Below are 26,133 nucleotides of genomic sequence, written 5' to 3' on the forward strand. Positions count from 1 at the left end.
CATCGGGTGTACATACAACTACTTATGAAGATACCATGGCCGATTGGTCACCGGTTTTTGATTTTTCTGATTTAGTTCTTTGAATTCTTTCCATTGTACGGCCACGAGTGATCCTCGTTAATCTTCAATTATTATGGGTTGTTGTTGTAGTAAGTGATTCAATATCCAACTAGTTAACATAAATAATTGTTTGAGTGACCTGATATGTTAAAGGTACAAGCAAGTCCGTGGATTTGCCTCCTGTGCCTCCAGCGCCAGGTAAGCAACGGAACACAGTGCTGCCAGAATTCCCAGGCGGAAATTCCGGAGTGATTGGACCAAACTCCGGAATTTCTTCTGTAGGCGGTGGCGTTACCAACATAGCACTTGAAGATGATTAACTAAGCCAATCAACGAACCCGACCATCTATATATAAACGAGACGTTAAAGAAAATCGACAAAATATATATTTATTTAATATATATGCCAACATGTGGTATAAAATATAACCCGTACTAGAGGTGAATTTAGACGATAAGTGTTTATTGTTCAATATAATGATGCTGAAATAAAACTGACATTGAAGAATAAAGCCTTTGTTTGTAGCGTTTATTTCTTTATAGAGTAAAATGTTTAATCTGCAGATAATACATCTGAATCGTTTCCAGGCGCCATGGAATTTCGATAACAGCGCTCGATAATAATAACAGTAACATTAAGATACTTTACTCAACACTAACGTCAATGTGACCAAACATACTCAACGAACGTTTCATACGGCCGCAACACGTGCGTACGGCTCGTGGGGTAAAGCGGTTTAAAAAGTTTTATTATTTCTCGGCTGATATTTAGATTAATAATATAAACCACATAGCAAAATGGCAATACAAACGAATAGGCGAAAAAGGAAACACGAAGAAGCTGCCGAAGATCAGAAAGATGACGCTGAAATAGCAGTACCCAAAAAGGTGGCAAAGGAGTCTCAGACGCCAAAGAAAAAGAAAACAAAAGGAGAAAACACAAAAGCCGGCAAAACAGAAGGAGAGGAGGAAATCTACCAGGAGCCTATGGAACAGGCTGACGCAGAGGAACAAAGTGCAACGCCTGACAACGAAGACAATAAAACTGAAGAAGCAGCCTCACCAACAAAAAAGCGCAAGCCAAGACATGAAAAAAAGAAACAGGAAGGAAACGTTGAGGAAGCGGACATCAGTCCCGACTCAGGTATTGAGCCCGAAGAGAAACCGCAATGGTTTCCGAATGATTTCAAAATGATGCATTTCCGTACGAAGCTGCAGGGGAATAGCTTCATAACAGGTGAGGAACTACATATATTATTTATATTCAATTTAAAAATTAAATGCGTATTCAAATAGAACTGCGCCATTTTCTGTACATGTGCAAATCGAGGCCCAAGATTGTGGCTAAGTACATTGAGAAACGCGGAAAGCCGCTGGAACTGGCCGAAGCATTTAATCGCATCGATAAAACCAATGTGCTGCATGTGGGCTACCTTTGTGAGGCACTGCAACGCATCATCATGGAAATTCTTACCAATCAAAAGAACCACATGGAGTCCGCTGCACACGCTGGTCGTTATTTTCTAAAGACGCACGGTTCAGTGCTGGATCAGTTATTGCAGTCCGCTCAGCCGAATCATCGTCGTAATGCGCTCAAACTGTTGACGGCCATTGTGTGCGTGGATCCACAGTTGGGCCGTCAAGTGCTCAGTTCCTACGACATATTGTCGAATGTGCGCACAATGGAAAATATGCTGTCGCATTCAAAGAACGACTACACGAATGAGGAAACCGTCCGTAAGGCCTATATACACTTTATACTCGCCTTTCTGGTTGACGATAATACTTTGCTCATTCGCAACATTCTGGATCGCGCACATTTGATACGTGTGCTCGCTAAGGGACTTGTCTTCGATGACCATGTGACGGTGTGCGTGGTGGTCAACGCGCTGCGACAATATGTGCTCGAAAATGCCAATATACAGAAGACCAAGAAGGTGCACGTTTTTGACCTTGAATGCTGTAAGCATTTTAGCCACCTCTATGAATGGCAAGGACCGCAAGGCTTAGTGCAACGGTACAGCAAACGCAAACAACCAATTGAAGACAAGAATTTTGAGCCGGAGAATCGTGAAACTGTTGCAGAGGCAGCACATAAGTTTCTGGTCACGTTGTTGACTTCACGCAAGCACGGCATCAGCTTCGATGCAATGACCAACTATCGCCAGAAGCACAATAAACTGCAGGGCAAGCTGATGGGTTCGCTGTATCGCCCATTTGCCGATGAACGTAAGGTGGATTTGATTCTGAGAATCCTTCAAGCATGTCCCGATCTGGGTAGACATTCGGCCCGCAACTTTTCCAACTATGTGAGTCCAATGCGTATGTCATCAACGGATTTACCCAAGGGCGTAGACATGCTATCGAAAGTGATTGCTGCTGTTCCACCGAGCTCTCTGTCCACAGCCATGGACAAAATGACGCTTACAGACTTTGGCTATTGGATAAAAGAGCTTTGTCTGCCAGCGGAGGCATTGGTTCAAATTGTTAGCAAGAACTTGCTGAGGCACGACGATTTCAGTGTGCGTCTAGCAGTTAATCGTCTGCTCCTGTCCATGATGACACAATACAGTAACTATGTGAACGCCATCGCTCTCCGAGAGCAGTCAAAGCGTGCTGGAAATTCATTGCGTCGGTTCAAGTTCGAGTTACTGAATCACTTGTTGGTCAACTTTCCACCCATGGAGAGCATATTGTATTCGTTGTACAAAAGTATTCAGGAGAAAGCGGACCCCAATGTCAATGTGCTAGAGCAGCTGTCGGTCACTCTCGAGCTGGTGTTGATGATGTGCAAAGAGAATCGCGCATTCGTGAACAAAACAAGTCAAATTCTTGATTACTTGGATGTTCTACGCCCGTTGTATGAGACAAACTTTGATGAACCCATTGATACTACTAATCCTGGAGGAATGGATAAGGTGCAAAAAAATCAAGCTGGAGCTGAAGTCAATTAAAACAATATTGCTGCTGTTTCCGCGCTCGCTGCATCCCCAGGAGAAGCTTTTCGAGAAAGTGCTGCGTTCTTTTATCAAGGCCTACATGCTAGAAGATGTGGAGGTCAAAACAGAAGCAGGCGAGTTGCTGCATTCTCTTTTTCAAAACACGGGCATGTTTGATTCGTCCAGTTTCGAGATTGACATCTGGTTGGAGGCTCTAATTGGCTTCAATGCTGAAACCGTTGATAATGTGACCAATATTCTGCTCACTTTACTTTCCCTCGATCTGTCGCAGGTGAAGGAGCTGCCGGTGCTCAATGCCAGAGAGACAGCAACAAATGTGGAGAATCTGCGCAAGCTTTTTTACTCAGATTGAGAAAGGTCAGACAGTGCAAGCTTATGTGGAAACTCTGACACTGAGCAAAATGATGCCATTGCTGCTGCAAGGTGTGACAATTGAGGCGCCCTACGATGCCTACGTTGAATTGGTCATGGTGCTGCTTTATCAGTTCCACGCCAAACCTGCTCAAGTGCAGCAATTGTACTCTTCGCAACTGGAGCAGCACACAACATATATGCAGAACTGGCAAGATGGCAAGCCCAGTCAACTGCCTGCTGCAATTGGCAAGCATTGGCCACAACTGGATGCCTTGCAGCGAACGGTATTGAAGCACCCGACACAATCCTTTGAACAGATCTTCAAACCGGCTGCCGAAGACACCGATCGCTTTGAGCTCAAGCTGGAGGATGGAAACTCAATGCAGTTGCATCACACACTGCGTAATCCACGACGCAACACGATCTATGCCCATAATCTGCTCTTTCTGCTCTCACAGCTGGTGGCCAGCGAGCAACTGAATGCTGAGCAGTCGCAGCTCATTTGCGACTCTTTGATAAAACTGCTGCAAATCGCCACTCAAGTGGATGACAGCCAGCAGCAACGTTTGGAGCTGCTGAAAGACGAAGATAATCAACAGCAGCAGCGCGAGCAGGAGACCCACACGGAGCGTCTGTTGCAGTACATTTATGGGATGCGACTCAGTCAACTGCGTACGACACAGTTGCTCAGCGAGACGAGCGACACGTTGTTACATTACGTGACCTTTTTGCGTCGCCTCACCGAACATTGCCGCTCGCTGCCCAAGTTCAGCAGCTACACCAGCTACTATCGTCAACAATTGGTTATCGCACTGGAGATTGCTTTGGATAACGCGGCAGCAGACAGGGAGCAGAGTATACAGCAACCTGCCCAGCTGATGGAGTGGGTACCACTAGTAGACAGCTTTGAATTAAGTGCCACAGAGTGTGCGCAGATGTTGCAACTGCTGACGAGCAAGTTACAAGCTGGCGATTACTTCAACACGAGCAACAAGACAAATCATTACTATGAACTGCTATTGCGTCTCTTGCGTCGCCTGGCCCAGCTGCAGGAGCCCGTGGACTGCAGTCAGTCCGTGCTGAAACTACAAGCGTATTACAAGAATTTCTGTGAAAACGCCTTGGCCGAGCAACTGGAGCATCTGGAATCGGCGCTGCTGCAGTTCTTGATAGGACAGCATCATCATTTAGCCACATGCGATGCAGAGTTCTTCGAGTGCTTCTTCTCCACAACTAATCGCAAACTGAGCAAGTCAGCCGTCAATCTCGCCAGTCTGTTGCTGCAGCGAAATGCCAAACTGGCATCGACATTCGCCCAGCTTTTGCCGACGCATCTGGAGCAGAAGGAACTAATCTATCCACTGCTAGACGTGGCCTTTAGTAGGGGCTACAAGCTGGAGCAGTCGCTGCTGCAGCGTTGCTATCAGACCTACAAGAATGGCATACTCAAGAGCATCGAGAAGCCATTGAAGGCGGCCGTTATCTATCGGGACCATCCCGAGGCCAGTGCTGCACTCATTGGCCAATGCATGCCCAAGTCGGAGTGCCTGGATTACTGCCAGAAACAGCTCAAGTTCGATGCAGTGGAGATCTTTCAAATGCGTGTGTTGCGCGAGATTTACTGGCAAGCCTTTGCCGCCAGCAAGGATGAGAAACAACAGGCCAGCATTGTGGTGAGCTACGTCAATCTGAGTGTCCAAATGCTGGCCCTCGACCTGAAGAAACAGAGTGTACAGCGGGACAAACTGGAGCAGCTGGCCTTCAACTGCTACGACTGGTGGCAACAGCAGCCAGAGTCGCTGGCCGATCAACTGGATTGGAGTCGCCTGCTGAAGGCGCCGCATTGGCTGAACTACTGTCGCAGCTGTCTGAAGCAAGCCATGCACATGGCCGAGGAGCAGCAGAAGCAATCAACTCCTGAACAGGATCAAGTCAATGGACTGCTGCTTAAGCTGTTGGCATATCTCTGCGATCGTCTCTATGTGGATTACAGCGAGGAGGTAGATGGGCAGTCAAATGAAGATGCTGCGCTGCTCTACGAGATGGTCTGCACGCATTCCTGCTGTTATGATCATCTGCTGGGCGAATCCAGCGCTGTGAAGACTCATCTGTTGCAGCTATTGGAGACGTTGGCACGCAAAGCGCCCGTTGCCTTGCATGCGGCCCACATCCCCGTTATTCTTGGCGCCTATCACGCCAAGCTGACGCCAGCGGATCGTTATGCACTCGCACTGCTGGAGCACTATGAACGCTTCGACGTGGGACTGGCCCAGTATCGTCCATTCATATGGGGCGAAAGCGCTGTGGCGCATTATGCGTTGCGAGCCGCCGACGATGATGAGCGTGCCAAGTTGCAGCAGCAGGAGACAAACGTGGCGCAAGTGCTAGCGCTGATTGTGCGTTCCGGCTGCCAATATACCATCGAGAACTTTCCCATCTGGCGTAGCTTGCATGCCAGCCAGCAGTTGCCTGAACTGCAGTTCTTGAACCCCTGTCGGAAGTCGCAGAATTTTGGCGACAACTCGCTGGAGCAAAAGATTGAAAGCGGCGCCTCAGAATTCACACAGGATGTGCGTCGTTTGTGCCCCAAGCGCGACGAACTGTATGAGCAGTGTTATGATCCGGCATTCATGCTGCCACTGATGATGCATTGCTTCGCACCTGAGTCTGTGGTGCGTGCCCAGTGGCCAGTGCAGAATGGTCTACTTGCGCTCAGCTTCTGTGCGTTGTCTTCGCTGGACAAAGATATGCGATTGGCGGCTGCGTGTTGCCAGCAACGCTATCGCTCTCACTTTGAGCTGTCCAAGTTCTACGAGAAGCCGCTGTGGACGCAGGCTTACGACAACATACAAGGAGGATTGAATGAGCTGCGCACTGCTTGGCTGGCACAACGTCGCACGCATGGCGGTACTCCTCGTGTGCCTTTGATCCCGGCGCTGTTCATTGCGAACAGCTTCAATTTGAGCACGGATCCCACGCATCTGCTGTACAAGCGACTGATGATGTATCTGCAACTGAAGCAGAGCTTCAATTTCCAAACGATACCCGAATTCAATGTGTTCTTTTATTCGCCAGAGCCGGAGCATCAACAGTACCGCGAGTTCATCGTGCAGCTGCTCAGCAATGGCATCAAATGCAGTGCTGATCTCTTCTTGCTTGTGTCCACAAATACCTTCAAGGTGCTGCTCAGCTTCTATTGCTCGAATCTGGCCAATCTGGACACAAATTTACTGTTGCTCTCGGTGCTCTCCACGTGCGTTAAGATTCCTGGTGCTGTCAAAATCATGCTGGAACATGTGGGAATACTCTCTTGGCTGGCAGGCGTCATAAGGGATACACAGTTCCATCAGTTCGACATCATTGAGGGCATCATTAGCATTATCAACAATCTATGGTATGCTGTGGCCGCCAGTCAAAGCGAGCTTCCAGACTATGCTCATATTCAGTTGCGTCTGCATCGCCTCGTTGTGCAGTTGTTGCCATTGATATCGCCACGCGTCTCGATTCCTGGTCTCGCACGCCTCCTTAATGTGCTGCAGAAGACGGCCACCAGGAGTGGCCAATACCTTGCATTGTCCGCCCAACAACTAGACCTTCTGCTCGACTGTGCCGCCCGTCACTGGCCGCAGCAGTTGGCCAGCATTCGCTATCTGCGCAGCTTTGGCGGCACTTATGCCTCACCGCGAGCCGAATTTTGTGACTGGCTGGCCAAGGATCAAAAACTGGATACGCACACTGTACTCGCGCTGTCCAGCCTGAGAGAATATGTCACTCACTGGTGGCAGGTGCACAAAGAAGCAGATGTAGATGCTAAAAAGGATCAGAAGCAAGTTGCCGAAGAAACTGCTGCTTAGTTGGGTATTCTATAGTCTAATCTAAAGCATTGTTTTAATCAGATTGTTAGAGCTTAGTGTTTATTATATAGTTTTGCAAATGAATACGCCGCATTTTCATTCATGTGGACAACGTTTAGTTATATCACTCGAATTTGTTTAAACTCCTTACAAAAGGCACATTTGCGAATAGCTGAGAAGAATTTGATGCACGGGGTTAATATGTAATGAACATACAAATTTCAGTTTTATAGGTAATATAGACATAGATATATTGTGCATACTGATTACAATTATTGCGTGGATATAATATTGCGCATTTGCCTTATGGCTGTCACAAGTCGCGGTTCGCAACCGCTGCTCAGGCTAAGATATTGCTCTGGTGCCGCTTTTAGCAGAATTAGAATCTGTGATAGCTGTAAGTTGATGGTTAGACCAAGTTCCTCCAGCACATTCGACAAATACTCAATATCCACGCTCAACTGTGTGGCCGATGAAGCGGGAAGTGACTTGATTTGCAGTATCTGCGCCTGGTAGAGCACACAGCATTGCTCCACGACTAGCGACAGCAGCACATCCGCACAAGGAATAGCCTGCGTATACTTGATGTTGCACAACTCCAACGCCTGCTTGAGCAACGCCGATGGCGACAACAGCAGCGGCTCCAGATGTTGCGGTAGAGTCAACAGATATTGTCCAATTTGTGTGATGCTCTCCTGAGGTGCAAAGCTAAAGGCAGGCATGTTGATGCCAGCCGAGGTATGTGATTCCACGGGTGGCCGTATGTGCGCCAGATGCACTTCGATTGGCTGCAGCAATATGTTCAGTGTAATGTCATGCGTTTCTGCCAGATAGGTCTTGAGTGTGCCATAGATCTGCGGGAAGATACCCAGACTGTCTGCCGATGTGGCTGCTGATGCGTCGGCGCGCTTCGCTTGATAATCAGCTATGCTCGCGAGCAACTGAGTGTGTGCCGAGCGTTCACAGGTCTGATAAATGTCAATGGCATGTCCATCAGCAGCTACTTGCAGTCGATTGGCCAACGTCGTCATGCGAGTGTGCAGAGTCTGCTCGAATTGATGGAGTCGCAGCAGAAAGTCCGTGAGACATTGCAGTTGTGACATAGTGTACTGCAGCAGTGACCAATTCTCGCTACGTGCTGCTCCTGTGCCCGTTGCACCATTACTACCCAGACTGAGACTCAACTGACGTTGAGTGCGACTGAAATTCTCCAGCTGACGCTTGAAGATGCCATTAAGCACCGTGATGAGCTTGCATAGGGCAAGATCGTTGGTTATCGATGCACAGCGAGCGCATGCCTGTTGCAGCCATTCATAAAGTTTGCGTGTGCTGTCCTCGAGATGATGTACTGCATCGCTGGGCGTTGCCTGCTTCGACAGCAGCTTATCCACTTGCGTCGATAGCTGTGTTTCCTCAAGACGCGGATATTGATTTATAAACTTATGGAAATACTCAAAAATGGCCTCCCCCAGCTGACGATGCAAATCACTGGGCAGCACAATGTTGGACTGTTGCAATATGGAATTGAGATGCAGCACAAAGCTTTGATTCGCCTGTGCATATTGCCCCAGCAGCTCCAGCCGTTCATTCGATGTCTTCAGCAACTGTAGAATGTGAGTGTCTCGTGTTGGTTGCAGGGCCGGCAGCAGCTCAGCAATTACCAGGAATGGTTGTGATTGAGCCACTTCCGATGACGAGTCGTCCCCGAATAGTTGAACGCACCATTTTAACTGGCGTTGACAGTGCTCCAATAGTTGGTCATAGAAGTGTGTCAAGAAATGCTGATGTGGGGTCTGCTGTGAATCGGTTATTTGCAACTCCAGAGCTTGCTTCCACTGCAGCTGTAGCACGTTCTTTTGAACGGCGCGATAGTATTGATGCAACTGGGGCAGTCGCTGAATGCTGCTAAAGATCTGGACATGCTTTTGCGACTGCTCCAAATTGGACTCGGCGAAACACTGCACCAAACTAGGCGATGCCATGGCCTCGAGTCGATTCTTAAAGTCCTCCACTTGTGTCTGACGTTCAGCATGCCCAGGCAGCTGTTCCTGTGCATGCAGTGATTTCTGGAGCGCTGTCAGCTTGTCGCATACGCCCTGCATTAAAGGATATCGTTTAAAGTAATGATTATATTAATGTCACTTTTACGCACCTTTAAATCGTTGCGCTCAAAACAGTCCTCCAGTTCAGAAAGCAGGTTGCCCCAGCCGTCTGACTCTTGTAGCGATTCCTTTGCAGCCTGTAGTTTGGTTTGCAATGTATTCAAACGCTCCAACGTGGCCATGCAGTCTCCTGTCTCCTCCTGCACCGCTGCCACTTCTTGACGCATTGTTCGCATCTTTTGCTGCAACATGGCGACATCACATTGCAGAGTGGCCGCTTCCTTGGCAATACGCGGCATATTAGCCACAACCTGCTGGCTGGATTCTTCAACAGCATAGTTCACTTGCTGCACATACAGCTGCAACTTGGCCACGTAGCTTTGGATGAATGATGTGGCAGTTCCGCCGTCTTTTTTACCATTTTCTTCGGCATACTTCTTGTAGTTGGCATTTATCCAATCGGCTGCACTGAAGCTAGGCTCCGATAACGCCGAAATATCCATAATAAAACCGGATCGAATAAATTAATCCAAATGGTTTTAGTCTTCTGCAACTACTAAACAACAGCTGTTTAATAGTAAGTGTTGGGTAATGGTAAATAAGAGGGCTGCTCAACATTCCTATGATCTGTAATATCAGCTGTCAAATGTTATATTTAACAGCTGTTAAATGGTCAGTGTCGGTAAAATCTAAAATTTACGGAATAACATCTGTTAAACGGCTGGTGTTGTAAAAGGGTTGACTAGAAATTTATCTGCTTTGCAACACATTCGCATTCTGTTTAGCTGTGCAATTAAGATTATTTCAACATTCGTGAAGGAAATTAGACCATCTACAAAGGGAATAATTAACAAGCAGCTGGTGATACATGTTTGGTGAGTAAAGTCCTATTGTTAGAATGAGCACATTTATCAATGTGTTGGAAACTGCATCATTAATAAGACGAGTAAAAATGTTTTTGGATAAAACACCCACAATTTATAAAGAAATAGAAATATATACTTATTTATATTTCTATTTGTAGTTTGTAAAACATGTCAGTTTGCAGTGCCGATCCCTGGCAAGTGAAAAACGATAATATTCAACAAAAAGAGAACGGAAATATTGAAGTAATTGAAAAATTTGAGGATAATTTCAACCCCCCATAAAACTGGAACTGCACCATCTGAAGAAATCGACGACAAGAAAACCGCAGCTAGTGATGTTAGTAATGTTACTGGCGTCACACAAATCGAACCTTTGCCCGACTCGGCAAACTACCTGCAGTTGCTAGGTAAGAGCAGTCGAATTAATAAACTATTAAAACTACTAATACTATTAATAATAATGCCTTTTATATTATTAAAGAACGCAAATTGCAAAGGGTTCAAAAGGGTAGCAAACTTTTGGATTCGCTGCAGGAGAAGAAACAGGATTGTATGCGTAATCTGTTGGCTGCATCAGCGGACACAACACTTGAGCAGCTGCTTGATCTCGATACGCCCATCGAAAGTGGTCGCTTGCATCGCCATCTGCTGCCCGTGCAGGCGGTGACGGTGGGTGAAACACTGCACATTGTCAAACACGACGCTCTCGAAGAGCAGATCGAGCAAGAGCAGCAGCTGGAATTGGAGTTGGAGCAAGTGAAGCAGGAAGGGGAAAGTAACTAAGAATATAATGGATTCAACGTTTGGCAGTGTGTTTCTCTTTCTCACGGACTTGGCATGGAAGAGTCGCCTAACCATCCCAGTGCTTGTCACCACAGCCTTTTTGGTCATGGATATACGACTGCAGATCGAGATTAACATACAGACTGGTCAGGTGGTAGGTTGCAGGCTACATAAAAGTTGATAGATTCTCGATTCTTACATAAATCTATTAACAACAGAATGCTAGTGATCTTGACGAGTCCGAGGATGATGGCTTCGAGGAACATTTAGCCGCGCACGGCGTGCACCACATGGACGACGATAGCGAAGCCTATAGTGACGATCTTGAGGAGTACAACAGCGAGTACACCAACGGAGATGGCAACAGCAGCAGTCGCAGCAACAGCGATGCCGCTTCACATTATAGCGCGGGTATTTACGATGATTTGGGATCCGATTATGATGCTGAGAATGAGCTCGAGGATTATTATGCACTTCTAACCAGACCACCTCGAGTATAAATTTGAATTAGTAATGTGTAAATGCTAAATTTACTTGATTATAGTATAGATTAGATGTTTCTTATATAGTAACTACTTACAACAAACTGCATGTAATATCCAAGATAACTTATTTCATATATATATGTTTTCGTATTTCAATTCAATTCATTTTTATTGTCTACGGGTTTACATGTACAATTTGATCAATTCATCGCTCACTGCGGATGGCGTCAGTATTCCCAGATCGCTGAACAGCAGCGTGATATAAGCGGGCGGCGTATAATCGACCAGCGGATGCACCTTTGACACGTCATTTAAATGCTTGCGCGAGTACTAATTAAATATACAATTGTTAATTAACTATTGCAAATTGAACTGCAGACGCTTACCTTATACTCGTTGGGCAGATCTCTTTGATTAAGTGGATACAAGCGCGAGAATTTGAAGCTCTCGGCGAGCACATAAAACGGCTTTTTCATCTCCCTCGCACACAATCCCATCGTATAAGTCCCAATGCGATTGATGATGCCGCCACTCTCGACCACAGCTTCGGCGCCAACCATTACAAAGTCAACTGATTCCATCACATAACCAGTGGCAGAGTCCAGTATAAGTGTAGAATCAATGCCCGCCGCTTGCAGATCCTGCACCATCTCCTCACTAAGCAAAGGCAAAGTATTAAAAAATGTCCTTGTAATATAGATATATTGTATTTACTTACCCAGAATTGCCGACGCCGCCTTGCGTCACAAAGACGTGAAATGATTTTTTTATTCTTGGAGGCAGCAATCAGTGCATTGAGCACCACACGTGAGCGTGAATGCGTGAGAATGCGACACCCATCGCTGATAAAACGCTGCGCCTGTTGTGAAATTACTTGACGTGAATTAAGCAACTTAGTGAGGAAGATTTTGCCACGATTTAACATGATCTGGCGACACTCTTCCATGTGTTTATCATCCAGGCTGAGCGTGATGAAGCGACAAAAGAGTTCTCCAGCAGAAACGATGGCTGCAATGGACAGATCCGTTTTTCTCATAGCAGCGACAGCTTCCCGCATTGTGGTGTGCAGAATGTGTATGGTGCCAACTGAAAGAGCACATTCCTAATGTGATAAACTAAAATTTAAAATTTATTCACTCACATTGTTTTTTTTTTTCCAATATCATAAGCAGGGTTTTGATGGCCGCAATGCCAGAGGACATGTCTTTGTCATCCTCAAGCAGCTGCAGAAAGTACTTGACCACATCTAAAAGAAGGCGCGTTAATTTAAAGATCCGTTCTGCAATCTTTAAATGCAATTGCTTGGCTTACCAAATTCTTCGTCAGATTTTTTAATTTGCGGCATTTTAAACGTGGAATTGCAACTGTGGCTCCTCGTTACTGTTGTCAACAAATGGTGAAACAGCTGTTTTAGGATCGTCCAGATGTTACACGTTGCGACAAGTTGTATGTTTAGGTAGTGTTGCAAAGTTCGCTTTTTTTGTCATTTAAATTTGGGAAGTTAAAACTTTAGCTATTTTGGATTGCCATTTGATAATTATTTTAATTTTACAATATTAATTACAAGTTAATTGATAATTAAAATAACAAATAATATCAATTGGTTATTGGTATAGACACTTTTTGGTTTTATTTTTAAGAATTAATAAGTGCAACCTGCATTTAAGTATAATAATTTTATAGCTGTCAACATTTCTCAGAAAATATGTTAATATTTTAAGAACTGTTGTTCAGTTGGAATATACATATAATAACCAAGTTGGAAAAATTGCATTTTATAATTTAAATGAAACAAGATTTTTAAAGCCAATTAATCCCAATTCTGTTATTTACAGCAATTTTGTTGTGCAGTGTCGATTTGCAAGAATATTTGAAAATTAGTCAGCACTGAGTGCCGGGGCAAAAAAGTAAACAATTGTGAATACTGTGGCAAATGTTATTTTGTTTTGTTTTTTTCGGGCTTAGATTTTGATCAAAATTAACAGAATGTGCAGCAAATAAGAAACGGCTACAAACTAATTAAGTAAATAGCCCAATTGGTGTAACGACGATTAATGCGCTGAGCGAGCGACGCGTGTGGTGGCGGGGCAACAGCAGCGATAATGTTTAAACTAGAGTCCTACATCACACCGATATTGCTGAACTACGTGGCGAAATATGTGAAAAATATTCGCGATGAAGATGCACAGGTGTCACTGTGGGAGGGCGAGGTGACGTTTCAAAACCTAGACTTGCGCCTTGATGTTCTCGAGGAGGAGCTGAATTTGCCTTTCGAGCTCGTGTCCGGCCACATTCATGAACTCTCCATTCAAGTGCCGTGGACCAAGTTGACGTCGGAACCAGTGCGCATTGAGATCAACACGATTGAGTTTGTGGCCAAGCTGCCTGATGAGGAAGCCAAGAAGCAACAGCTGGCCGAGCGTCGACGACAGCGTCTCAGCGCGGATGTGGTCGATGAGCAGCAGGGCGGCGGCGCCATCAATTCGAGCGTGGTCAATAAGATCATTAATAATATCAATCTGCAGTGCCACAACATCATTTTGAAGTATGTGGACGATGATATTGTCGTCTCCATGAATGTGCAATATCTAAACTTTAGTTCGGCTAACGAACTTTGGGAGCCAGCTATGATGGATGTGAATCCTGTGCAGGTGCTAATGCGCAAGTTGCTGCAGGTATCAGATCTCACTATTTGCCTAGACAAACGCAATACAGCCGGTAGAATTGAGGTGTGCCAGGAGCCCATCCTATATCGTTGCACCTTAGAGCTGCGTGTGCTGCGCAAGTACAATGTGAACACCGTTAACACATCGAGCACCACTCGCATTGGTGTCTTTACCAAATCACTGGACATCAATGTATCGTCGCTGCAATTTCCCATGGTCATGCGCTTGGTGAAGATCTTGCTGGAACTTAAGCCCGCCAACATTGAGGAGGACGCGTTCGTCTTGGAAGATCCGGTAGAGCCACCAACTAGCGATTCGATGCAGCAACGTGTGGCGCCCGATGCACCAAACACCATGTTTGGCTGGGCATGGAATCTGTTGCCCAGCTTTGAGGCAACCGCGCCGCCTGCCGCGGACGAGCCAATTGGCCACTCCTTTGATGTTGGCGTCTATGCGGAGCAGCTGAATTTCCAGCTCAAAAATTCAGAGATATTTACCGATCAAGTGATGGGCGGCATTAAACGCATACGCTATACTCCCATAATGCGTATAAGTCTGGGCGGAATTTACTACGAGCGGTCGCAGCTCAAGGAGAGCGATTGGGCAAATGTGCGAGCTGGTTTGTCCAGTCTAAATATGGAACCGTTGGGTATCTATCGTAGCGAGGATCCCATGACGCAGAATCTGATGAACACGCAGGAGGTAAGCGTAAGATTCTCTTGTATACAGTTGAATTATTCATTCCACATCATTTGCAGGCGGAAAACGAACGTGGGTTTGTGGATAAGAGCCTCTTCGACGAGCAGTATATGTTTGCGGATCGGCCCTGGTGTAGCAATAACCATGATGAATACTATGCACGCAACACGGATGACTATATGCTCTATCGAAGTCCGGTGTTGGCCTTTGACATTGTCGAGTATCGTGCACCGCAGGCGCAGACTAGAAGTCATGTGACACAGGGAGTACAGCTGAAAGACGCCGGGTTGCGGGTGAAGTATCGTTTGCTGTCCGCTGGCATCACGTTCCACTTTTCGCAGTCGTTTCTTCAGGTTAAAAATGTTATTAGTGATTTATTGCGTCCTTACGATTACACCGGATATCATGCAGAAGCTGCCAGTGAAAATGTCAATCGTCCAGTTACTCGAGACCAGGAGTACAAGAACGAGTACATGACCTACTCGGACATTGAGTACTTGATGCGTTTCATGCCCGTTTGCAACTATCACGTCGATCTGCGCAACATGACGGTGAAGTTCTATCCACGCCAACAAAGCTATGAGGGATCCACGGCTGCCAATCAACATCGTTTGAGCACCACATTCAGCCAGACGCTGTTGCCGTATTTGCAGGTGAACATGTCATCGGTGGTTGGGACAATATGCGGACCGGCGAATCCAAAGCGTCTGGTTCACTTGATCACACATCTTCAGGACAAACCGCGCGAGATTATCGACTCGTGTTACAATTTCTACAATTTGCACGTGAAGAATCTAACTGTGATGGCACTAAACACCAATCCGGAGATGGGCAAGGCCAAGCTGGTGAATATACCCAGCATGCAGGTGAACTTCAATCGATTAGTATTGCCCCATCTCTGGCGACCGAATGTGGCTGCCTTGGAGTCGGCAGAAATAATTTCGGAGCTTATCAGTCTGGAGTTCTCTAAGCGTGAACTGGTGCTCCTCAATCGCATGATACTGTTGATTATTGCCTACGATAGCGGGAGATTGGGTGCGCTGGTCCGACTAGTGGCTCGTGCCAATCTGTCGTCTGATGTGATTAAGCTGCAGACGTTGGTGACCAAGCTGCGCTTTAACTATCGCAAATATCACACGCATTACGCCATGCTGCTGTCGCTGCGCAACCTCAACACTGATGTCTATCACACCATGATGCATGTTCGCAATGTAATAATCTCCACCAACAAGGGCATCAACAATAAATGGCTGGAGCTGCAGCTTCAGATACCGCGCGAGGGATACGAGGAGTTGGAAGACTTGAAGCGTCCAGCCACCGCCGTCTGCCTCTGGCTGGAAAACTTCCGTGTCACGCTAGACGTGTATTTAGTGCAATTTTTTAACTGTTTCAATTTTAATGATTGCGCCGAAAATGGTGGTAAGATTAAAAAACTAATCAATTGCTTGCCATCATTATCGCTTTATTCGTTGTAGAAGCAGAAGCAGACTCGGATACGCTGAGCTTGTTGGAGAGGAATCAATCGTTTTCGAATTTATCCTATACCTCGGCCCCACTGATCAAGCCATCAAATATTGACAGGCAACCACGACGTGCTATGCGCAACAGTCGCAAAATCTCCATTCCCGCGGAGACAATACATTTGAGTTCGGAACGTGAGGAGAAATCTGTCCATACGCAAGTCAACACAGAGACGAACGAAGAGCCGAATGAGGTGCTACTGGACATGTCCGCGCTGATCGAGCGACTTACTTCCATTGTTGTCGTCGTGGACATGGCAAAGGCCAGAATTGATGTGTGCGAAGTGATGCTGAGGAAGAACATGAAGGAGCAGACCATTGAATACACTGCGATTCGCCTGCCACACACAAAGATCACGTCCAGCAATTGCGACCATGTGATACGCGGCAACATTCGCACCACCATCCATATGAACAGCGGTCGCACAGAGCTCTGCAAGTGGGTTATTGACTTGCATGATTTTTGCATGTCCCTGCGTCGCGGGACCAAGTCTGAATTGATTGTAGCGCCAGTGCAGACTACTGTAACGATAGCATTGTCGCAAAAGGTAAGCGACAAGCCGCGAAAGAAGACTAAACCGGTGGAATCATTCACTGAGGATTCCGATTTGGATTTGGGAGGACAGCAGAACAAGAAAGTGGATTGGCACGAGTCTAAACCATCCACAGAATCATTGCGCACCGTCTCCATCAATGTGCATGTAGATATGTCTGAGATCAGCATCTTTGGACGTCGTGTAAGTCTCACTTTTCCAATTAATTAAACTCCTTTAATGTATTGTGTCTTTTATAGTTAAAGTTGCTACATGAACACTATGAAATCGTATATTCCATCTATAAAGCAATACGTCACCTGGATGCCAACAATGAGTGCATGGATATTGCCGCTAAACGTCTCCTACAAATCTACACAGGCAGCGTGGCTAACTACTCGAATATCAAAGATTTTCTAGATCTTGATCCCGACTACATACCTAGCAGTATAAGCTTTGGTAATATTTACAATTGAACCAATTTGAATTGACCATCAATGCATAACTTAAACATGCCATTTATTTCAATCCAATTTTATAATTTACTAAGCTAACCATTTGAGGATTATGAGTATTCACATCTCTCCTCAGCGATTCTTAGAATTATTATCTCACCTCAATAATCACCCATCTCTGCTTTTGTAGTTCAAGAAGAAGGTGTCTCATTGATCATATTTTGCCAATGGACCATTCCGCGCATCTCCTTAGAAATGGAAACTGGCGGCACTCGTCGACAGCGCAAGATTGTCATGAACTTTGAGGATTTGTTGCTGAATGTAGATAAGCATCCGGATTTCTCAAAATTCACCTGTAAAGTGGAGAATGTTAGTCTAAATTACTATGAGGCAAATCAGCCGACAGACTTTAAGCTTGTCGACAATATCTATATTAAGATGCTGCCCGACAGCTCTAATTTGCCAATGATAAGTGTCGTTGTGACGACAGTTAGCCTCCATGATTTTTACTCCAAAATTGGTGCTATAAATCTGCACAATAAACAACACACCATCTCTGAGCTGATCATTGACTTGCAGCCAATTGAAATGATATTGGATCTGGATAAGATTGCAGAGTTTGCATTACTTCAATGCGAGATACTGGATATTATGCGCACCAATCATCGTTTAGGGTCCAGTAATGAAGAGCTAGCACAAAAAGAGACCATGCTAACCGTTCAGGATCTGCCCATAGTACATCTTAATAGCAAGGGCATTTACATCTACATTCCACAGGAGACGGAAAAGAAGCGCTATTCAGTTCTACTGCTACGAGTAAGTGCTCTAAGTATTGGAGTCTCAAGTTTATTCTATTAATCTATGTATTTTTGCAGATCGAGAGCATTAAGTTAACACCCACTGTTGAAAACCCTTTGGTGCGTTCTCTAATACGTCAGGATATATATAATAAAGCCGCAGAGCTAAACATGCTCAACACGCCTGGCTCTCTGGTCGAGGATCGTCAGTACGAGCTGAGTGTGTTAAACATTTCACTTTCCTCCGGCAACTGGGAGCAAACACAAAAATATCGTTTGGCCAAAACGCTGTCCGACGAGCACAACAACCCAGCCTTTGAGTGGAATAATCAGGAACAAACCACAGAACTCGAACATATGGTTATATTCAAGGAGTTTGATTTTATCACCATCTATGCGCCTGCCATGTGTTTCGATCGCTTTCTGGTGGCTGGCCAAATTATCGAGTACAATTGCCTGACAGACTTTTTGGCCACTTTGAACACGCAACAAATTCGCTTGATGTCCCGCCTCATGGAGCAGCTGCTACGACTTCGAAAGTATGTCATATGCTAAGACAAACTAAACACACATGAAACTTATTCTATTTTTCAATCAAATGTGTAGCATCTTGGACTTGGAGTGCCACAGATCGCAATCAATGACGAGATCGGGCGGCAACAGTTCGAATATTTCATTGGCAGCCTCTTCTAATTCTACGAACCCAAACTACAGCACAAAAACCGCAAGGATTACTAACCGTCATACCACGGGAACACAGATGCCAATGCGTGGAAGCTTTCTGGATGCCCAGAGCAGCAGTGAGTACATGATGGACGCCAGTCAGTGTGACTCGGGCATTAATATGCCCAAAAATGCTCAAGCTACACAATCCCAACCACACTTTTGGCTGCCAGAGACGACAGAGAGCCATGTGGGCACTCGACATAGACTCAGCTATCCATCGAGCGTGTCATTTGTGGCTGGCAAGTTTGAGCTGCAGATCTACGATGCCATGGAGGTGGAGAATCAAGTACTTTTGAAGCCGTTGCTACAAATAACCATATCACAGCCCAGTTTTCTGTCAAAGAAAACGCTGCACGTAAGCACAACCCAGGCCTCGCTGTTCGACTTTCAAATCCACTTGGCCAAGACACTCGAAGAGCGAGAACCTCTCATCGGATCACAGATTAGCAGCGAACGATTTAGTGAGTTCATTTTTGATACGATGCCCGGTCCACTGGGCAGTTCTGGTATTCCCCCCGCCATTGTTCTCGTTGAAGGCGCAACGTGATCGCACCCAACAGTTGGAAGTGGACGTTGAACTGGGGAAACCTTTGTTGATTCGGCTCTGTGAACGAAGTGTGAAGCTCCTGTTGAGCGATCTCATCAGTATTCACACATTGCTGCAGGAGGCACCGTACTTTGCCGTGCGCACCGAGAAACCTGTGGTGCACTCGACGCCAATGCAACAATTGAAGCTCTACTGTTTCAATGCCGATCGCATGCATTTAGTTTGCGAACGGTTAGCTATCAAGTTCTATGATGAGAAGCGTGCTTTTAACGTCAGCGCCATCTGTCTCGACCTTAATGCCAACGTCAAGTTCAACATGCGTCCGAACAAGGCATCGATTAAGGCAACGTTGGGTTCCTTTTTTGGTGCAGGCGGGCAAGAGAATATTTTTGCATCCGCTGTTAATACGCTTCTCGACTGATCTGTTAAGTGAACCATGGTGCGATCAGCTCTTAATTTCATCTATACTAAAGCTGAATGTGCTGCACATCGATGCGAGTGTGATGAGCATTCTGCAGTTGCGCCTGGCCAAAGAAAAAATGGATAGTATTATGGAACATGTGAATAGCGAGTGGCAGCAGTTTTTGCATAATCGCCCAGCCATTGGAATGCCGCTAGTACTACCTACGGACACGTTGTTTAAGTTTAAGCCATTGCAGTCACAAATTGTGCGCTCGAAGACCTCGTTGAAGCCCAAAGCTGAGTTCTATCAGGACGATCTACGGTCAGTTAACTAAGTAAAAATTCTATACTTATTTACCAATTATGCTCAATTTGCAGTGCTGGAGCTTTTCAGTTTGTATATCTAAAGACGGATTCGGTACTGCCGATGCCATACCAGGTGCAGATCATTAAGAAGAACTATGGCATCGTTTGTTGGCGCTATCCGCAGCCACGCCAAATGCACACAATATACATCTACCCAGTGCCAATGCCAGTAAGTAGCTCTGTGTTAACTACAAAGTAAAACTAATTTAAATTGTATTTGCTAGGTGGACAATCCCATACATATCAAGTGCCGCATGGAATACTTCAGCGAGACGCACGAAACATTTTTGCATTACTGTGATTTTGAGCTGTCAGAGATTTCTAGTAAGCAATTGACGCCGCCGGAACGCAGCATCAGCGCCACCATCTGGCGAGTTGTGATCATGCAGTCGCTGATCTCGGTGGATGGCACATGCTTCGATGCTGACGAAGACGATGACTTGCAATCGGTAAGCGAGTTAAAGAGCATGATTCCGTTCATCTTCCATGTTACTCAATGATTTTTTGATTTTCAGATCGAAAGCAATCGCGTAGTAAACGACTATAAAGGCAATCTGGATAATGATTTCATATTACATCCAAAAGTTCTGGTAGGTTGCATGCGGATTGACACAACCTTTGATGTCCAGCAGGTGCCGAAACTGCAGTTGCTATTATGCTGTCAGGACATCGTGGTGAATCTGCTCAACATGCCAAATGCCGCAAATGTGCTCCCGTTGCAGCTTAAGAAATACGATCTGAAATTGACCACCGATCTGACTCAAACCTTTCTCACCGTCCACATGGAAAACCTGCGCATCCATTCGAATGTCTATACGCGTAGCAACTATAGCATCGATACGAATTTCCGCAGCCGCATCAAATGCCTCGACTATGGTTTCTTCAACATGGTTGACATACTTGAACCCATGACATTCCAGAGTTATTTGCGTTTTAACCGTTCACGTCGTCAGCTTAATGCCAACGTAGTGCTCGACAAATTGCGCATTAATTGCGGCCCTTGGGTGATACACACGCTGCTCTGTTCCAAGCAGCATTGGCTGGAGGTGATGCAGCAGAATAAGGTGGTCAATACGTTGATGCCACGCGTAGTGATTGTTAATCGCATGCAGTGTCCCATCAGCTTTGGTCAGACTGGCACAACGGAACGCATCTTGGTCACACCACAGGAGGTGTCTCTTTACTACTTCAGCAGCGACTATCATAGCCAAGAGTTGACATTCTTCAAGCCAAGCACTGACAAAGATAAAGTAGAGGTCAGCGAATCAGTGCACATTGCTCTCAAATTTGAGGAGAAGCGGCGAGTTCGTCATGTGCGCATTGGCAATGCTTGTCTTACGATTAAACAGGGCAAGCTGTCGGCCACTCAAGTTTATGTGCTTATCAAGGGACAGATTGAGGTGGTTAACATGGCCTCATTTCGGCTGATCACTGACTTCCGATCTGAGGTGGCTTTGAGCGAAGAGCATAATCTTCCAGGTGACTGGCTGCCTGCCAAGGGACGCACATCCTTCTACAAGACTGTAATGCGGAACGAGAACATAGTCATGCGGTGAGTACCGGTCACTCAATTTAAATAGTTCTTTATATAATTTTATAATCAACTTCCCAGGCTTAAATTGAGCTCTGACCAAAGCAAGGGACGCACTGGCGACATTCCACTTAAACCCAATAATAACTTGCCCTGGTTGGTGAAAGTACCCACGCAGCAGCCACAGCAATTCATCAGCGTTTGGGTGCGTATTCTGCGTGAGGACATTCCCCTTGAAGGCGTGGAGGATGGCTTCCAGCCGCAGAAAATACTCGTCAGCATCTGGCCCATATTTGAGATCTGCAATTTGCTGAGCTGTGATCTGCCGGCAACTGAGACGACGACAGAGGAGCAGTTTGTCATTGCCAAACAGGGGGGCAGCCAACAACTCAATACGGCTACAACACATTCCACCGAGCACCCTGTGAAGTTCAATTTTCCGTAAGTAGAATGAAGGAGAGTAATTAATGAATGATACTAAATCTCTCTCAAATCGTTTTAGTTGCGAACTTGGCGAAGCTTCGCAGAGTGAATACACCTTCATGTTGAAGAATATGGATTGGCAAAAGTTCTTCAACTATGATTCCGCCGAGTGGACCATTGAGACAACGCTGCAGCGTCTGAACAAGACACCAAAGCCCAAATGGCCCTTCGATGATGACGAGGAAATGCGTGTGCAACGTATCTCCAAAGTGCTCGACAAATTGGATATTCAGTATTGTGTGAAGCCAACGCGTGAATTTTCCTGCACCCTAGGTTTGGAGGTGGCAGCTTGGGGCATGTTTATCAATGCCACGGGCGTACCAGTGAGCTTGTCCTTGCCCAAAGAGGGAGCACGCTATCCGATTGGTGCAAACTGTTTGGAAATGTTGCCTGTGATCAGCGGTTACTTTACCATCGATGTTACTTTTGGTTCCAATTGGATACCTTCGATGCCCATTTGCCTAGAACAACAGATGCAGGCGGTGCAGACATCGAGTGGCATTGGACGACCTGTTGTGCTGCGGGTGAATTCGTATGTGGACTTGGTTGTGGTGCGCAACGAGGATGTTTTTCGTATGATCTTAGAATATAAAATGGAAGATGGGCGACGCGTGTTCAAGCTACGCTCCAAGTTTATCATTGCCAACTTTACGGATGTGGTGCTGCATGCAATGCCGCTGACAATGGATCACAAGGAGACGTCCAGTCGGGAGGATGTCTGCCTGCTGGACATGACTAAAAATATACGCAATTTGCTGCCCATCAAGGCAAAGGAAAAATCGTAAGTGAAGTGATCTAATCATCCTTCACAGGCATCTACTATTATTGTTTTCTCTGATTGCAGCATTGGTGTCACAATGGAAATGTTTCACGATCTGAATGCGCGCAAGACGAAGCACACCAGTGACACGGCCTTTGTATACTTCGTCAGCTTTGCCGCGAACAACGCCCAGCACATTTCCATACCTGTCCCATTGGCTATGCCGTTCACGCGCCGTTGCTTCAGCGTGCAGAATGGCAAGGAATCCATTCCGTTGACAATCACGTTCATTGAGAAGGATAATATATATTATCTCAATGTGTTCCGAGACACTGCGCCGACGATTGTGATTAGCAACAACACGAATGTGAAGTTCATTGTGGCCCAGACAACGGCGTCGGGGAACAGCAATGTGACTTGCACCACATCCGAGTTTGCGGGCAAGCATTTTGAGTGGAATCAACTGATTGAGCCGTACAGCAAGTGTTACTATTCACCACCTCAAATGTACGCCAACTTTCCCGATGTGGAGTACAGCATGTGCAATCTTTCACTGGCGCTTTACAATGGTAGATTTATACAGAGAATCTTTATGCATAGAAACCTGATAGTAATATTCTTTTGCTTGCAGCGCCTAGCACTTGTAGCAAGAACAAAATCGGCTGGAGCAAACCCATACGCACCGACAAGTCGTGGCAGAAGTTTATGCATGTGCCCAACCATGGCGACATCAAAGTGATCATCTGTGATAAGCATCGAGTGATACGCTTTAACATCTATTACATTGCACAGCAGATGGAGTTCTCTGTGAAGGATCTGCGCTCACGTCTCACCAAACCCGATGAGGATACCACGCCCATGTTGCCAGAGAATGTATTAAAAGCAGCAATCCACGATCATGAAAAAGAGGACTTGAGCGAACCAGAAGAGGAAATAATCAACGCTGATTGCATGCACTTTCAACAAGAGTGCGAGCAGAAGATTCAGCTAAACCTGCGCACGTTCATCAAGAGCTTTGTGTTTAGTCTGCAGACAAACAATCGCGAGCAGGATTACTTAAAGACTGAAGTATGTAACATGTATGCGGACGATGTCATGCTCGCGTATAATGATGTTGACGATGAGCGCGTGCTGCATCTGCAACTGCCTAATATGCAGATTGACAATCAACTCTACACTAATGGAAAGTACGATTTCCCTGTGCTGCTCTGCGCCCAGCAGCTCTACAAACGCAACTGTTGCCTGCCGCTGGTCTACGATCTTGATGCAGTCTACAAGCGGCAGGCGGAACGTATGCCCGTCTCTCTGCTGAGCTTTGTCTTCTACCAGGACGAGCTTCATTTGCAGTCGGTGCGCTGTCAACTGCAGCCGTTGCGTGTGTACATCGAAGATGCGTATCTTAATCAACTGCTCGATACGCTAGTCGAATGCGAGCCCTCCAACTGTGTCTATACGCCGCCACTTGACACTGAACGTGTTGAACTGGCCGACGGTCAGACTCTATTGCCTACGCATCTTGTTACGCAAGCGTTATACATTTCAGAGCCATTGCGTTTGGATAGTTTTGTGGTGGAGCCGCTGAGTCTGCTGCTCTCGGTGCACACTTCGTCGCGTCTGTACATTGCCTTGGATCACTCGCCGTTGTCGTTCTCCCGCTACGAGCGACACCAGATACTGACGGTTCCGCTGCGCTTCGGTCAATCCCTGGGTTTGCATTATCTGAGTGGTGCCATCTTTGGTGCTGGTTGGGTGGTGGGATCCCTGGAGATACTGGGCAGTCCTAGTGGCTTGGCGCGTTCCTTCAGCACTGGACTTCGCGATTTTATCTCGATGCCGGTACAGGGACTGTTTCGCGGTCCATGGGGATTCGTGGTTGGCGTTACTCAAGGATCTGCGTCGTTGCTGCGCAATGTGACGGCGGGCACGGTGAACTCGGTGACCAAATTGGCCGGCTCGGTGGCACGCAATCTGGACAGACTAACGCTCGACTCCGAGCACATAGAGCTGACGGAAGCGAGGCGACGTGCACGTCCCCAAGGCTTTGCGGATGGCCTCACGCAAGGCTTGACCGGACTGGGCATTAGTCTGCTGGGCGCTGTCGGTGGGATAGCGCATCATACGCTGGAGGCACGCTCCTCTGTGGGTGTCATCACAGGTCTGACCAAAGGCATTGTGGGCGCTCTAACGAAGCCCATTAGTGGTGCAGCTGAAATGCTGGCACTTACCGGCCAAGGAGTGCTGCACACCGTGGGCTTTAATACGATGCCACAGCAGGTGGAGCCGAGCACCACACGCAATGTGGCGTTGCATGCCAGCTCCTATCGCATCTGGCGTTACTTGCCGCCCCAGTTGAAAAAGGATCAGATATTGTTCTTTCAGGATATTACGCTGCTGTTGAATGGACAAATGCTGCCAGCGTTGCTGTTCGTAACATCCACAGTTCTCGTTATCATCGAGTTGCAACGCGAGGATTTGACATTCATCGCGTCGGTGCTGAAGGTTGAGGTTGTGGCGGATCGTGAAGATCCCACCAAGCTGTACTTGAGCCTGAGACCCGAGCAGGCTGACGGCATCGAAGGCGTAAGAAACTCTTATTTATTTTATTCGAATTTGATTTTAATTCATTCATCACTTTTGCAGCAATTAAGGTACACGAACGAGCGCATCAAGAGCTTCCTGAGTTCTTCGTGGGCGCATGTTAAGTTCAACGATTCGCTGAGCGATCTACTTCACGTGAGTGACCACGAGGAGGATGATGAACATCGCCAGAGCCAGTGCACCTTCTTCCTCAAGCAAAACATGGGCGAGCATCTGATGCACTACCTGAAGGTTATTCGCCAAACGCAATAGACTTTACTCTTTCTGTACAGCCAATATATTGTTATCTAGATGCATACAAACCCCCACATTTATATTTGTAATTGCCCCCTTTTCTACTCCGTGTCCACGTGTGGTGTCTTAAGTGCATTCTGCAAAGTATTTTCAAATCGACTGTATTGCTATTTGCCAAAAAAAAAGAAGAAAGAAGACAACAACAACAAAACAAATTACATATTCGAGTAATGCAGCCAATTTCTTTTTGTTAACCTTTTTGACTGGTTGCCCTTTTGCAATAAATACGAAAATTATAAATTATAACCACGTAAATGTCTTAGCGGAAAGTTCAAGCGCTCAACAAATAAAA

General features: G+C 46.3%; 6 protein-coding genes across 6 annotated transcripts; 4 read left to right on the plus strand and 2 right to left on the minus strand.

Moving 5' to 3' along the window:
* Positions 1-741: 741 nt before the first annotated feature.
* LOC133838604 (nucleolar pre-ribosomal-associated protein 1) lies at positions 742-7,312 on the plus strand. Its single transcript, XM_062269756.1, is given in 4 exon segments — positions 742-1,297; positions 1,357-2,942; positions 2,944-3,357; positions 3,359-7,312. Coding segments are annotated over 4 exon segments (6,309 nt in total). The 5' UTR covers positions 742-858; the 3' UTR covers positions 7,229-7,312.
* Positions 7,313-7,453: 141 nt separating this feature from the next.
* LOC133838608 (conserved oligomeric Golgi complex subunit 7) lies at positions 7,454-9,892 on the minus strand. The gene is made up of 2 exons (XM_062269763.1): positions 9,381-9,892; positions 7,454-9,324 (listed from the first exon to the last, which is right to left on the minus strand). The coding sequence occupies exons 1-2, from the start codon at positions 9,831-9,833 to the stop codon at positions 7,501-7,503; spliced, it is 2,277 nt and encodes a 758-aa protein (XP_062125747.1). The 5' UTR covers positions 9,834-9,892; the 3' UTR covers positions 7,454-7,500.
* Positions 9,893-10,453: 561 nt separating this feature from the next.
* LOC133838622 (uncharacterized) lies at positions 10,454-10,979 on the plus strand. Its single transcript, XM_062269782.1, has 2 exons — positions 10,454-10,603; positions 10,678-10,979. The coding sequence occupies exon 2, from the start codon at positions 10,749-10,751 to the stop codon at positions 10,977-10,979; it is 231 nt and encodes a 76-aa protein (XP_062125766.1). The 5' UTR covers positions 10,454-10,603; positions 10,678-10,748.
* A 7-nt stretch (positions 10,980-10,986) lies between these two features.
* LOC133838621 (uncharacterized) lies at positions 10,987-11,625 on the plus strand. Its single transcript, XM_062269781.1, has 2 exons — positions 10,987-11,133; positions 11,198-11,625. Exons 1-2 carry the CDS (start codon positions 10,987-10,989, stop codon positions 11,477-11,479), a joined length of 429 nt encoding a protein of 142 aa, XP_062125765.1. The 3' UTR covers positions 11,480-11,625.
* Positions 11,607-12,978, minus strand: LOC133838614 (translation initiation factor eIF-2B subunit alpha). Its single transcript, XM_062269774.1, is given in 6 exon segments — positions 11,607-11,794; positions 11,851-12,121; positions 12,183-12,232; positions 12,234-12,550; positions 12,606-12,710; positions 12,776-12,978. Coding segments are annotated over 6 exon segments (924 nt in total). The 5' UTR covers positions 12,810-12,978; the 3' UTR covers positions 11,607-11,647.
* Positions 12,979-13,315: 337 nt separating this feature from the next.
* LOC133838603 (intermembrane lipid transfer protein VPS13B) lies at positions 13,316-26,087 on the plus strand. The gene is given in 17 exon segments (XM_062269755.1): positions 13,316-14,832; positions 14,889-16,248; positions 16,305-17,086; positions 17,143-17,341; positions 17,528-18,153; positions 18,213-18,673; positions 18,741-19,371; positions 19,373-19,771; positions 19,773-20,131; positions 20,188-20,344; positions 20,400-20,624; positions 20,691-21,727; positions 21,788-22,147; positions 22,209-22,970; positions 23,034-23,518; positions 23,581-25,529; positions 25,590-26,087. Coding segments are annotated over 17 exon segments (11,268 nt in total). The 5' UTR covers positions 13,316-13,566; the 3' UTR covers positions 25,800-26,087.
* Positions 26,088-26,133: the final 46 nt, after the last annotated feature.

The sequence above is a fragment of the Drosophila sulfurigaster genome, chromosome 2R, assembly GCF_023558435.1.
Source record: "Drosophila sulfurigaster albostrigata strain 15112-1811.04 chromosome 2R, ASM2355843v2, whole genome shotgun sequence".
Classification (NCBI taxonomy): domain Eukaryota; kingdom Metazoa; phylum Arthropoda; class Insecta; order Diptera; family Drosophilidae; genus Drosophila; species Drosophila sulfurigaster.